The 12816-nt window shown below is 37.9% G+C and overlaps 1 protein-coding gene across 4 annotated transcripts in view; it reads right to left on the bottom strand.

Annotated features, from left to right (window-relative positions):
- Positions 1–12816, bottom strand: part of PPP1R21 (protein phosphatase 1 regulatory subunit 21) — a 56723-nt gene that overhangs the window by 34486 nt on the left and 9421 nt on the right. For all 4 annotated transcript variants that reach the window (XM_024753540.1, XM_024753543.1, XM_024753542.1 and 1 more), the window contains 8 exons: positions 10665–10811; positions 8445–8546; positions 7136–7300; positions 6514–6572; positions 5443–5537; positions 3248–3300; positions 2610–2759; positions 18–119 (listed from right to left, as the gene is read on the bottom strand). In XM_024753540.1, coding sequence (XP_024609308.1) covers positions 18–119; positions 2610–2759; positions 3248–3300; positions 5443–5537; positions 6514–6572; positions 7136–7300; positions 8445–8546; positions 10665–10811 — 873 coding nt within the window. The remainder of the gene's footprint in view (positions 1–17; positions 120–2609; positions 2760–3247; positions 3301–5442; positions 5538–6513; positions 6573–7135; positions 7301–8444; positions 8547–10664; positions 10812–12816) is intronic.

The following is a 12816-nucleotide window of genomic DNA, read 5'->3' as shown; positions in this document are numbered from 1 at the left end:
ACATAGAAGAAAATTACCAGGACAGTCACAGTATCCTCAGTAATACTTTCAAATAAATGAAGCATTCCTTCCTCAAGAGGGCGGACATAGGATGCATTTTCATGAAGATACTGTGAGAACTAAATAGAAGGGAAAGAATTGTGAGTTAAATCACTGGAAAATAAAGAACAGCAAAACATTTGCAAATGGACTTGCTGAGTTTTAAACCTAAATTCTTTTGCAAACTTTTTTTGGGAAATCAGGCTTTTACACAGAGCTCCCCTCTAAAATCCTAGATATTATTCCCAAGTCCCCATTCCATTGCAAAATGAGGAACTAGAAGAGGGATGACATAATTAATGACCAGGCATGAAGCAAATGGGGAGGGGATACTATTTACAACACAGCACCAACAGGCCTTCTTCTCTAAACAACTGCTTCTTCATAGGGGTCCCAGTTAAAAAAAAAAAAAAAGGTTTGATAATCAAAGCTGTATGACAGATTTTTGTGTTATATAACTCATTTAATTTAACTCATTTTTTAGAAGCAAAAGACTTTTAAGTACAGTTTCTTATTTTCACTGTATACAATGTTCAAGGTTAACAAATTCCAGGAATGTAATTATCATCAAAATGAGAATATAAAAACTTTTATGACTGTCATGGATACTGTAATATTTACAAAGGACTAATTCAGTATGAAGAATAGATTCAGAAAAAGATTCCCCAGGCATTTAGACAACTGAGAAGCAAGAAGTTAATTTTTCACTTGTGAAATATCTCAGTTTTCTAAATACTGTATAATGGCTCAAATTTCTTTTTCTCAGTATGGAAATGTAAGGTCTCATTTTGCAGATAGGTGATTCAATTGGCCCTACTGCAAACTACACAGATATATGGCCCTGGGAAATTCAGTCTCTCTGGGCTTCGATCTTTGGAGCTGTAAATAAGTTGAACTCTAAGCTCAGGTATAAACGTCTACTTTATGATTCTATGAACAAGTCTAAACACTTTGGTCATCTTTTAACAAATGGTTTCTGAATCTTCAGTAATACAGACTTAATAGAAAATCACATAGGGCCTTTCAGAGGCCAAAGCACCAAGGGTAAAATATTGAGAAAAATAGGAATTCTTCAAAGTAATGAAATGTTTCTATTAAGATTAACATATTTGATTCTCACTGTGTAGGCATAATATGGCAACAAGCTAAAATAAAGTAATGGCGGGAATTCCCTAGTGGTCCAGTAGTTAAGACTCAGCGCTTTCACTGCTGGGGTCCGGGTTCAATCCCTAGTTGAGGAACTAAGATCCTGCAAGCCAGACGGTGTGGCCAAAAAACCCCCAAAACCAACCAAACAGATAAATAAATAAATAATATAAAAAGTAAATAAAATAAAATAATGGACAAAGAATCAGTGGAAAAAAATGTTTTTATATTATAGGAAGTATAAAAGAAAATATAACTACATTAAAATGCTGCAGTTCCATTTTCCTTACCGAGGTCATCTGAAAGCTTTTTCCCACGGTGATATTAAAGACCATTTCAAAGGCCCAAAGTTTAATTTTTATGAACTTCAAAAGATTTGTGGAGTCAGATGAAAATTGATGAAAAGCAAGCATCTGCTGAGGGCTTCCTATGAGTACGGCAGCATGATGACAATGGTAAGAGCTAGCCTTTACTGAGTACTTACTATGTGCCAAGCACTGTTCTTAGCACTGTACATGTATTATCTCATTAAATCCTCAAACATACATACCTGTGGGGTAGGTACTTTATCCTCCATTTTCAAGATGCACAGAGAGGTTAAATAAACTGACCAAGGGGACATAGAAAGTGGCAGAACTGGGCTACCACCCCAGAAGTATGACTCCAGAATCTAAGCCTTTGCTATACTAACAGGATCTGTGGACATAAATACTATTCAAACCCTGGAAATACTGCATGATGCACACACAGACACCAAAAAAAAGCTGGTGAGAAAAACCAGGTACGTAGAGAGTGGCATGACTCACTTCAGACACCACAGTATGGGGCACTTAGAGTTCATCTATTACAAGCCCCCTAATTTCCTCCCTTCAAGATGGCCCCAATAATCCCCACCTCCTGCTATTCTTGGCTCTGAGTAACACCCACCCTCACACACTGTGTCAGGGCCAGTCTGTGTTACCAGTACAATACGGCAAAAGTGGTGGTATGTGACTACATGCATACTCCCTATGGTTTCCTACTCCATGGTTTTGCTCATGTCTTTCCCTCTCCTGTGGTGAAAAAATACCCACCCCGCTTCACTCCTCCCATGCAAATCATGCTCATTTTTCAAAGTCCAGTTAAATCACCAAAGAACCTTTCCAGACACTACCACCGACAGCAATCTCCCCTCCCTGATGACCTCATATCACTTACTGCCCATACCACTCACTCACACTAAGGTCTTTAACAACTCCCTTACTATTTCATTTCTTAAGAATCCCCACGTTTGCCATATTTTACCTTAAGGGTAAAGACTACGATTTGTAGCTTTTCCCATGTCCTCCACAGTACTTGGCAGAGGCACACGAGTGGTCTGATAATTAGTAACAAGTCTCCACATTTGTTCAGGGCAAACAAAAAGTATCCTGAGTTAAATGTACCTTCTGATTCAATGGAGATATAGTGTCAATGGCAGAATCAACAGGAAAAATCTGAATCCTCTGTTCTGTATAGGTGTGAAAGTTCAGAAGACCCTTGACGAGATCTTGAACAAAAGCCAGGGCCTGCCCAGCGATATCCCGCATCTTCAGCTTCAAAATGAAAAGGATACAGTTAAAGTCAACTATCAAGTTATTACTCCCAAACAACTTTATTAAGTCTGCTTTTGGAGAAACATTTGAACTCAAGTATAATTATTCCTTAATTTAAATTCATTTGCTCCCACTTAGATTTTAATACTACCATCTAAGTAATTACAATAGAAAGCCGCCAGCTTTGGTACATATACCTCTCCACTTAACCTAGACTGTTTAAGTGCAAAACCTAAAAGAAAGGTATGACTCAAAAATCAGTGCATCCCACAATTCAGTTCTAATGTTATCAGACAAGAGACAGCAAAAATCTGTATTATTTACAAATTCAAAAAACAGCAAGTTTCACAATTTTTAAGAATGTATGAGGAAAGAAAGTAAAAGTTAAACGCAATGGTTTGGTGCACTAAACAGAGGCCCAAACAACGAATTGGTGTTTCTGAAAAGTTTGACACACACATCACTGAAAATAAAAACTTCATCTTTACCTGATGTCTCCTATTGTGGACTGGAACGTTCAGAGCATTATACTGACTATATTCTACAAAACAAAAATGGCTGTTCATTAAGTCATTTTACATTTACGAAAAAAGAGCTTAACTGAGAAATAATAAATGCTCATCCCATTTCCCAGCTTCTCAGCCCCTTCCCTTCCTGATCACTGCAGTGCACTCTGCAAAGGCCTCTTTGTACTATGCACCCCTCATTCCCACCACTCCCAACAGGGGGGCTCATCCATCCCAGTTGGGCCAATCAGCTGGTGCATCAGTTTCTCTCCCCAGATCTAGGCTTTTATTCACAAATGTACACATCAGTAGGTAAAGAGATGCACACCAATCTGTTAGAATATTAAGCCACAACAAAGTTACCGTCAACATCTTTCCCATAAACCTGCTCCCCGTCTGCCTCTTTGATTTCTGTCAGCTGCACCACATCATTCCACCACACTGCCTCCTGTTGCTCCCTTGCCTCCCTGCATCTCCCTGACAACTCAGGCTCCAGCCCCCATCACAGCACACCAGGACTATCATCACAACAGCATCAGCCCCCTTCTCCCATTCCAGGGTCATCTGTACTCTGCTGCCAGATGAACTTTGTGAGTGCACAAATTTCACCAAGACATTTCCAAAAGCTTCTGCAACAACCTACTGACTTGCAAATTAAGTCCCCCCAAGCCCTTTGCCCAGAACTTGAGGGTCCAGCCCCACCCTCCCTTTCAGAACTTACCCATCATTGGCCTCCACATCCCACCCACTTTGGCCTCCAGTCATACTTAACTAATTACTGCTGTCAGGCCCTGACAGCACCTTTATCCTACATAACCACACTCCATGCAATTCCCTGGCTCGTTCTCCCTCACCTCTCTTACCAATAAAACCTACTTTTGCCTCCTGGCCCAGCTCAAAGCACACTTCTTCCAAAAGGCTTCCCCAAACAACCCCACCAGTAGTAATCATTCTTACTCTGAAACCCCAAGAGGTTCTTCATGGAATAGCTTAGCTTATATTTTAGATATTTCTCTACCTTATTTCTTCCCTACTGGACTATACATTCCTTGAGGGTAGGTAGAGATTTTTGTCTTATACGTTTTTGCATATCCTGTGCTTCCCACCCATTTAGACTTTCAGTAAATAATCTCTAAATATTTCGGAACTAAAAGTAGTAACCTACTTGTGACATGGTAAGAACCTAAAATAGGGTGACAACTAGTACTGGAAAAGAAAGGATAAACCCAAAGAGACTCAGAAGGAAATGATTAGAACCTGATGACTACGGAATAAGGGGAAAATGAAATGCCAAGGTTTTAAGCCTAGTGGATCAAAGTATGCTGGTGCTATTTACATTAATGTAGAAAGCAGTAACAGGTGTTGTTTTCAGATGAATTTAGGTTTTTGATATAATAATGACATATGCTGATTTCAGTGTTAGAGCAAACTACTATTTTTTCTTTGGTGTCTTTTCTTCCCTCTTTTTTTAGGTCTTCCCTAAGAAAAATTGAGAAGAAGTCAAAAATTAATTTCAATGATATAATTGCAAAAAAGGAAATGTGTACTAATTTAAATTTAAGTTTCCGGATCAAATCAATTGTTTTCTTTGTCTTCAAGGTTTAGATTTAATACCTGTCTAAAGGTTACAAATTTGGCATCTGTTATATATGTAAGTTGATTTTTCTTTTTTAACTTCTTTTTGTTGCTCTTGGCTGTGTAAATTACCAGACCATTCCCAGGATGAGCAGGAAGCAGGGCTTACCCAAGTCAACTCCCTAACTATCTCTGGGGATTGTCCAAAGGGCAGGAGATACCAGGCTAAGAAGATTCACCTCCCACCCATCCCGCCACTCCTCTCCCACCTTGCCGCCCACCATGATCAAATTTTCTTGTACAAATATTCAGGTACTTTATGTGAAAGTTGGTTTTCACCTTGGGATATGTTAAATACATGCAATTTAAAAATGTGGCTTTGGGCTTTTTCCAAGAAGCCTAGCTTCAGAATAGTTATGTGACAAATTAAAATCTCCCTATGAAACATGAAGGCCAAAGCTGATCAAAAGGACAAAAAGAAAGCAACCCTCTGTTAGGCCAAAGAGATTTTCTGCCAAATAGATTACAAATTATTTTAATTAGTTGGCTATCATAAAGAGGTTCAGAGTTGCAAATAATGGAAAACTGTACATAATACCTACTTGTATCATTAAAAGGTACTTTTTCATTGATGATTGATAAGGATTCCTCTAATCTACTTGACAAATCTTCATGAAGATTCTTTAACTGTAACTGACTGAAAGAAAAAATACAAAACCACATTATCAATAGACAGTAGGTCATGATTTGCTTGTTACCTCAACAGCTGGTACCAGGCTTTCAGAGGATGGTACCTGACATCTGGGATACCCCTGGTAGTAGAGAGTTGTTAAAAAAAAAAAAAATGAAGATAAGAAAAATACTAAGCCTTGATTCTAAAGCTCCTGAGACTCCTGTTGAATGACTGGAAGTTTCAAAGAATTTATCACAGTCCCAATATCTTATACAATTTTAAGTTTATCTCCCCAAGCTCAAAATAATCTTAGAGCCATTTCAAACTCATAAATTTTCTCTTTACAACACATAAATATTTGTCCAAGTATTATGGTAAACATTTTTAAAGTATTAAAGCGTTTTTTTTCTCTTGAGCTGAAAATCTGATCATTTTGGGTTTTGATTCAATTAAGACCATAGATACACCATGCATGTTCAATGCAACTAAACTGAAAAAATGCACTTGATTGATCTTATTAAAACCTAAAATATGTCATTTATCAAATAAGTGTTGGTGCATGCTCTTACTACCTAGAGATAAGTAATATTTTAAAACGTAAATATCTCCAAATTATCAATAGATTGCATAACCTCATTTTATTTAAAATTATTTAAAATTTAAAGGTTGACACCATGATCATTAGTCAGTTTTCCTGACTAATGAGAAGGCCTTCTCTTTAGAGTAGTCTAAAACAGACAGAACCCAGTCCTCAGTACTGGAGCCCCAGAATGCCATCTGCCACAGTCCAAAACATCTGCAGGCTGAGGACTAACGCACAGGCCACTCTACAAAGAATTCATAAGGTCCCACAGATAACAAAACTGAAAAGGACTGTGGAGACGATCTACTCCTGTCTCATTGCAAATGTGGGAAAATTAAGATAGAGGAGCTACTGCACCAAAACTTGGGTCTTCTGATTCTCACTTCAGGGCCCCTTGGAATTCACGTTTCCACATACCATTCTTCTGTCCGAAGTCGACATTCCTTGGCATCCTTTTCTAGAGTCTGAGATTTTACCTGAATTTTAGAAGGAAAAAAAAGCACAGGGAACTCTACTCAATATTCTGTAATAAACCTATATGGGAAAAAAATCTGAAAAAGAATGAATATGTGTGTATGTGTAACTGAATCAGTTTTCTGTATACCTGAAACTAACACAACACTGTAAATCAACTACACTCCAATAAAATTTTTAAAATTTTAAAAAATAAACTATGCCAAACTATATTGCTTGGCTTTCCATTTTGAAATCCTGCAGGTAGAGAAAAAATTTTTCTACCCTTTTTTTTACTTTCTGGTTTTCCCCTATAAATTTTATATAGCTATTTACTTGAAATTGTGTTCAACTTGCTAGAAATGTGGTGTGACAAATATAACTAACCAAAATTATATGCATATTGGTCTGTCAAAAAAATAAAAAGAAGAGCAGAGGACTCAGGCCACATATGTGAGCTTGCTGCGGAGACGCTGCAGGCAGCAGTCCTGCCTTGAACGGCTAACTTTTCTTCTATAAAGCAGGTGGATGATTTCCAAAAGCCTGGACTATTTTTTCACATGCTCTCACCAACGGCGGGTCTTACCTCTAGTTTAGCCTTGTCGTTCTGCAGCTTCTCGATGGTTTCCATGTACTTCCGGGTCAGGCCATCGACCACAGCTTGGTGCTGGGCCGCTTCCATCTCCAGAGTGGCCAGCCGACTCCTTAGCTCTGCTTCCACGTGCTTGTGCTGCTCATCAGCTTCAAAAAACTGAAAAGAAAAGATCATGGTGTCTTCTCACAACATCCCAATATATACAAATGAAGAGAAAACAACTGCAGCGACTAATCATTGAGCAACTTCCATAAGGTTCCATATGCTCACTGTGCAAAACCACGCAGGCATGAGCTCGGTGGAGCCTCACGGCAGGTCAGAGGGTGGTGTACTTGTAATCCCTCCTTTACAGATGGGGAAACAGAAGCTTCAAGGGATGACCTAACTTGTCAAATGTCTCACAGTCACAGACTGACTCCAAAGCCTGTACCTCCTTCCTCCCAGGCTCATGGATTTCTATTTTAAACCATTTCTGGCACACAGAAAACTCAACTGACCAGGGTATAACTTTTCTGTTAGGCTGACTTCTGCAATTAAATAATCAAAAATCAAACAGGTGTTACTCCTGAAGCAGGTAAGGCTCCTGTCCTTAATGAGAAGCCAGTAGTAATTAAGAATTATGAATACTTAACAGAAAACTCATGAAGTCAAAAGTTCATTTTGTAAACATTTTCGAAGACTGAGAATGCATATTTATTTTCCACTGTTTGACTATGCTCACCATTTCACACAAAAAATCAGGAGGCATAGTTGAATACACTACCCTATGACTCTTAAAATATGCTGAATGGTTTGGAGCAGACACTGATTACTCAACATTCCACAAATATTTGAGGGCCTGCCATGAGTGAGGCCCTGTCCTGAGGCTGGGCAGACAAAACCCGACGTGGTCTATACACTAATGAGACCTTACAGACTAACAGGGAAACAGATAAAAACCAACTAAGCTATCATAAATTAAAAAGCAAACACTACTTATTGATAAGCCCCCATCTAAATGATCCATCCAACCACCTCCTATATAAAATGAAGAGTGCCCAGTATACTTCTTTATTGTTAACTTATGAAGTTATTCTGCTGTACTCTGAACAAGTGTATATTCAAAGCACACATCCGTATTAAAACATGAATGAGATCTAAGAAATGAATGAATGACAGTGACGTATGTACCTAAGGACCACAGGAAACATTAAAACACCCACCCATACACAAAGCACTCTGCCTTGCACTTGTTTTTCCACATTGCAGATCATACAACCCATTTTTAAATTCATATGGAAAAACAGAAAGATTTTCTCACTTGTATGTGCAACCGTTCATTCTCTTCTATCTTCTTTTGCAGGTCTTCATCAAAGACACTCTTCTGCTCTTGACTCAACTGAGAAGAAGATTCTCCACTTTTCTGATGGAAAGAATAAGTTATGTCCACATAACTTTCATCCTTTAGAGAAACATCCTAAGGTACACAGATTCTCTATCACCTTAGTAGCTTGTCTCTTCTACGTGTTCACCATTCTCAAACAATCCTGCAAAAGGTATACAGTCCATCATTTAACTTTTCCTATGTGACACAAGTTGGAACTGCAAATATTGCAATGAGCAGGAAAGCTTAAAAAAGAGAGAGAAAGTAACAGATAAGGCTCACTATTCTTTGCAGATGAATTCAGGAGTAGTTCTTTTGGAAGACAGAGCAGACCCAGAAAGCTAGCAATACAAATATGCTAATAAATATCATTTCAATTGATCTTTTGGTTTGGGAAATGACAGTCTTACCAATTCCATGAGTCTGAGTTGTTAAAACTCCTTTAAGATATTAACAGCATTCACAAAAACACATTTATACAGAAGTTCACATAAATTTCTAATTTAAAAAACATAAGATAAAGCTATTATAAACAGAAGGAAAAAGCTCAAAGATTATGAAAAATACTTGCCTTTTGCCTTTTTACCAATATTAACTTTTTCTACATAGAACAGCACTATTTAAGAGCCAATAATGAACATCTGTTTTCATGGAATACACACAGAAGTGAGACTATTCAAGGGGCAGCCTAACAATGAACTGTTCAGACATCAGTCACCACCCCCCTCTGCCTTTCTTGTGCTTCACTCCTCACTTAAAATGAAGTCATTTACTGATCCAATGTGAACCAGTGATTAGAAAGCCCTTTGAAAATGGAGCAGCTATGTAACAAACAGACAAACAAATAAACATTAAATGCGAACACAAGAGGTATGTGCACACAAGGAACGCTGTTGAATGACATATTCTGGGTCCTTAGTGCTTCCAAATGTGGAAAGCTCTTATTAAAATTAATTCAGAAGTAATTATACCCAAATCTCTGCTAAAACAGCCCTGGGAGAGGATCTCACTAACCTGGGGAGCATGTTTGAAATACAGATGGCTATTCCCCCCACAAGGGTCTTTCAGAATTTCCAGAGCATGTGTATTTTGACAGTTTCCCAAGTGATTCTAATACACATCTGTTTTGCCCTCTCTCTTCCCCATTTATTTGAAAATTACCACTCTAGAGAATTCTTCCACGTAGGGGAAATGCATATGGAAATGTACCAACACATAATTATGTCAACTGCCCATCGTATGGCAAATACAGTCCTGGGTACTTTTACATGATCCCATTTAATCCTGACAACAAACCTGAGAGTATCTTCCCCACAACTGAGGTTGCAAGGCTAAAAAATTTGCCTAAAGTCATAGAACTATAAATGGCAGACAAAGAATTCAAGCCTGGGCTCAACTCCAAAGCCAGCACTCTTCCCTCCACACCATGCTGCTTCAGAGTTACTGCGGGCCTTCTTCCCTCCAACCATTCTATTATTATTGCCTCAACCCACACATTTGTGGGGTGCTGTTCTACAAACATGCAAGACTTTTAAAGACTCAATCACTAGCTCCTGCCCTTAAAAAAGAAGCAACTTCTAAATCACAGAATGATCAAAAGTACTGGATCATCCATCTTAGAGTAATCAGAATCTCACCTCACGACATAAAACCAGAAGAGAAAAAATCATATTTACATCTCAGGACAATAATACCAAATTGAACTCGTAAGAATAAACACCCGAAGAAAATACATCTGCAACAAACTTACAAGCCTAATGTATGAGTACTTCAACTGCTACTTTCACAGACAGCAGCTACCCTTTGACAATGTTTCTCATTCTATCTGCCCTACCTTGGGTTAATGGCAACTCAGTATAACTAAAAAATATCCATAATTTTGACCAATATGAGATACTCCCTTCACTTTTCTCAGTCACTAAATCAACTATGTGCATGTTGGCTCCTAATAAATTCTTGAAAACTCACTTCCATATGAAAATGCCTCTAATACTGGTATATATTAATAATAAATGTCTGCTTTCTTAACCCAATATCCAGGTGTAATAATGGAACTTTAGAGTATTTGGAGGTGAGGTCTTCTGTTAAAACCAGGATGGCCTGGAGATGTCTGTACCTAATGACAAGGTCACACTAACTTGCTTTTACCTGACCTACCTTGTTTTTCTTGCCTCGGGGTTCACTTAGAGCCAGCTCATCTTGAAGTAGCTCTACTCTCTTGGCAAGCTGCAGATTTCGGAATGTCAAACTGTCCATTTCCTGCTGTAGTTTTCTCAGTGATTGATCCTTCATTTTCAGTTGTTCCTACATCAAAGTGAAAAGAGACCATTCCTTGTAATTTAGCCTTAACATTTAAAAATAATGGAAAAAAAATTTTTTTTCTTTCACCAAAATATAATCAAAACCTCTTGCTTTAAGGAATTCAAGTTGTATGTTTATCATTACAGTTCCTATGTTTTTAGGTCTGTTTTGTGGCAAAATCATTTTCTGGCCAAACCAAGCATATTTAAAAACAAAACTAAAGGAGTATATATACTGAAGTAACAGTCATCGACCTAGAGTAAAATATCCACAACTATGTGTTGTTATGTAATGTTCTTATACTTGTGTCTGGCAGTGAGGAGACACAAAGTCTGAGGCTACAATTTTATAAACTTGAAAGTTTAAAGAGAACCCCAGACTCCTGATGATGCCCTTTAGTAAGCAAGAATGGAAGAAATATATTTGTGTTCACTATTTCCTATAAATCCTCCTTGAATTTAAGTCAGTCGAAATGAAGTCTTTTTAATACACTTTAAATTATTCTGATTTGTCAAAGATAAAAATCAATATTATCCTACCACAAGAATAGTTTCAGATGTCTTAAAATGAAAATAGCAACAAAATCTAAACAACACATCTTCTACTGACCATTCTGCACTGTTTATACCATGGTAAGGGTAAGAAAATGGAAAACAAGAGAAATATTTAGTTTCACTCTATTTTTTTAAAAAAATATTATTCTGGGGCTTCCCTGGCAGTCCAGTGGTTAAGACTCTGTGCTTCCAATGCAGGGGGCATGGGTTCGATCCCTGGTTGGGGAATTAAGATCCCATATGCCATGCGGCGTGGCAAAAAAAAAAAAAAAATTATTCTAACTATATTTTCCTTACAACGTTCTGACAACTTTGTGTTCACTGGTAATCAAACACAGATGGCCATATACTACCATATATTGAAAGATCTGCGCTTTTATTACTTTCATTGAAAAACCACTACAAAGCTAAGAGGTCAAGTTTTAATGAATAGGGGATTTAAGGATATTGAAACAGCAACCTAAAAACCAGAGGCTGGTGTCTGCAATCTATTGACATTATTTGCATGTTGAGGGCACAGCTGGAGGGATAGAATATGTGTTCATTAAAGAGAAAAATATTTTCCTTTTCCGTTGTTTGTTTAGTAAGTCCTTAATTTTTACTTGAAGTTCAATGGTAAACTTAGGCTCAGCCCATGTCCAAATTACTATATATTTCAAATTATAGAAATTCAAATCAATGAATGCTTACTGTATCTAACAACTCATTGAAGAGACAAACCCAATATAATCAAATGCCTACTCTAACACAGACATCCTAACATTCCCATTGAGCAAACTGGCAAACTATCATTCTCACTATAATTTTAATGACCACTGTGATGAATAGTAAAACATAAAGTAATTTCTTTACATCCTTACAATTAATCACTAGTTGACTAATGTTCCAACTCCATTAACCAATCAGTAATTTCAGAAGACATCCATCCCAATCTCTAACTAGAAACTAAAAACTAAACCCTAGTTTCTGCAATGAGGACGATAATAGTGGCGTCTGCCCTCACAGAGCTGTTGTGAAAACTGAGATAATGGATGTAATGTGCTAGCGTAATGCCTGACACACAGTGGGTGCTCAATAAATAGAGCCTGCTATTGCCACCACGGCCACTATCACAGGGTTAATTGAACACAACCAGCAACAGGAGGGTGTCAAACACCAGAGTGGGCTACTAAGACGAGCTAGGAAATACCTTCCCCAGCAATAGGTTTTAAACATCATGAGGAGAGATAATAATCATTTCTTCAGTGATTTAGGCAAAATAATAACTTGGCTAACATATCCTGACTTTAAAGCTTATTTTTAATCGTCTCAGCTTGGGCGCAGAGAGCTTTGGGAGTATGGGTAAGATGCTCTGAACTATCTCAGCCCTGAGTCTGTGGAACAGCACCTGAGGAGGGAGCGCCCTCAAGACACAAATTTCTCTAGTGGAGGATCCAACACCAGCCACGTGAAAG

Source organism: Neophocaena asiaeorientalis, unplaced genomic scaffold (genome assembly GCF_003031525.2).
Source record: "Neophocaena asiaeorientalis asiaeorientalis breed wild unplaced genomic scaffold, Neophocaena_asiaeorientalis_V1.1 scaffold171, whole genome shotgun sequence".
NCBI classification, from domain to species: domain Eukaryota; kingdom Metazoa; phylum Chordata; class Mammalia; order Artiodactyla; family Phocoenidae; genus Neophocaena; species Neophocaena asiaeorientalis.
The sequence above is the reverse complement of the archived record's forward strand: the minus strand, read 5'-3'. Positions and strand labels throughout refer to the sequence as shown.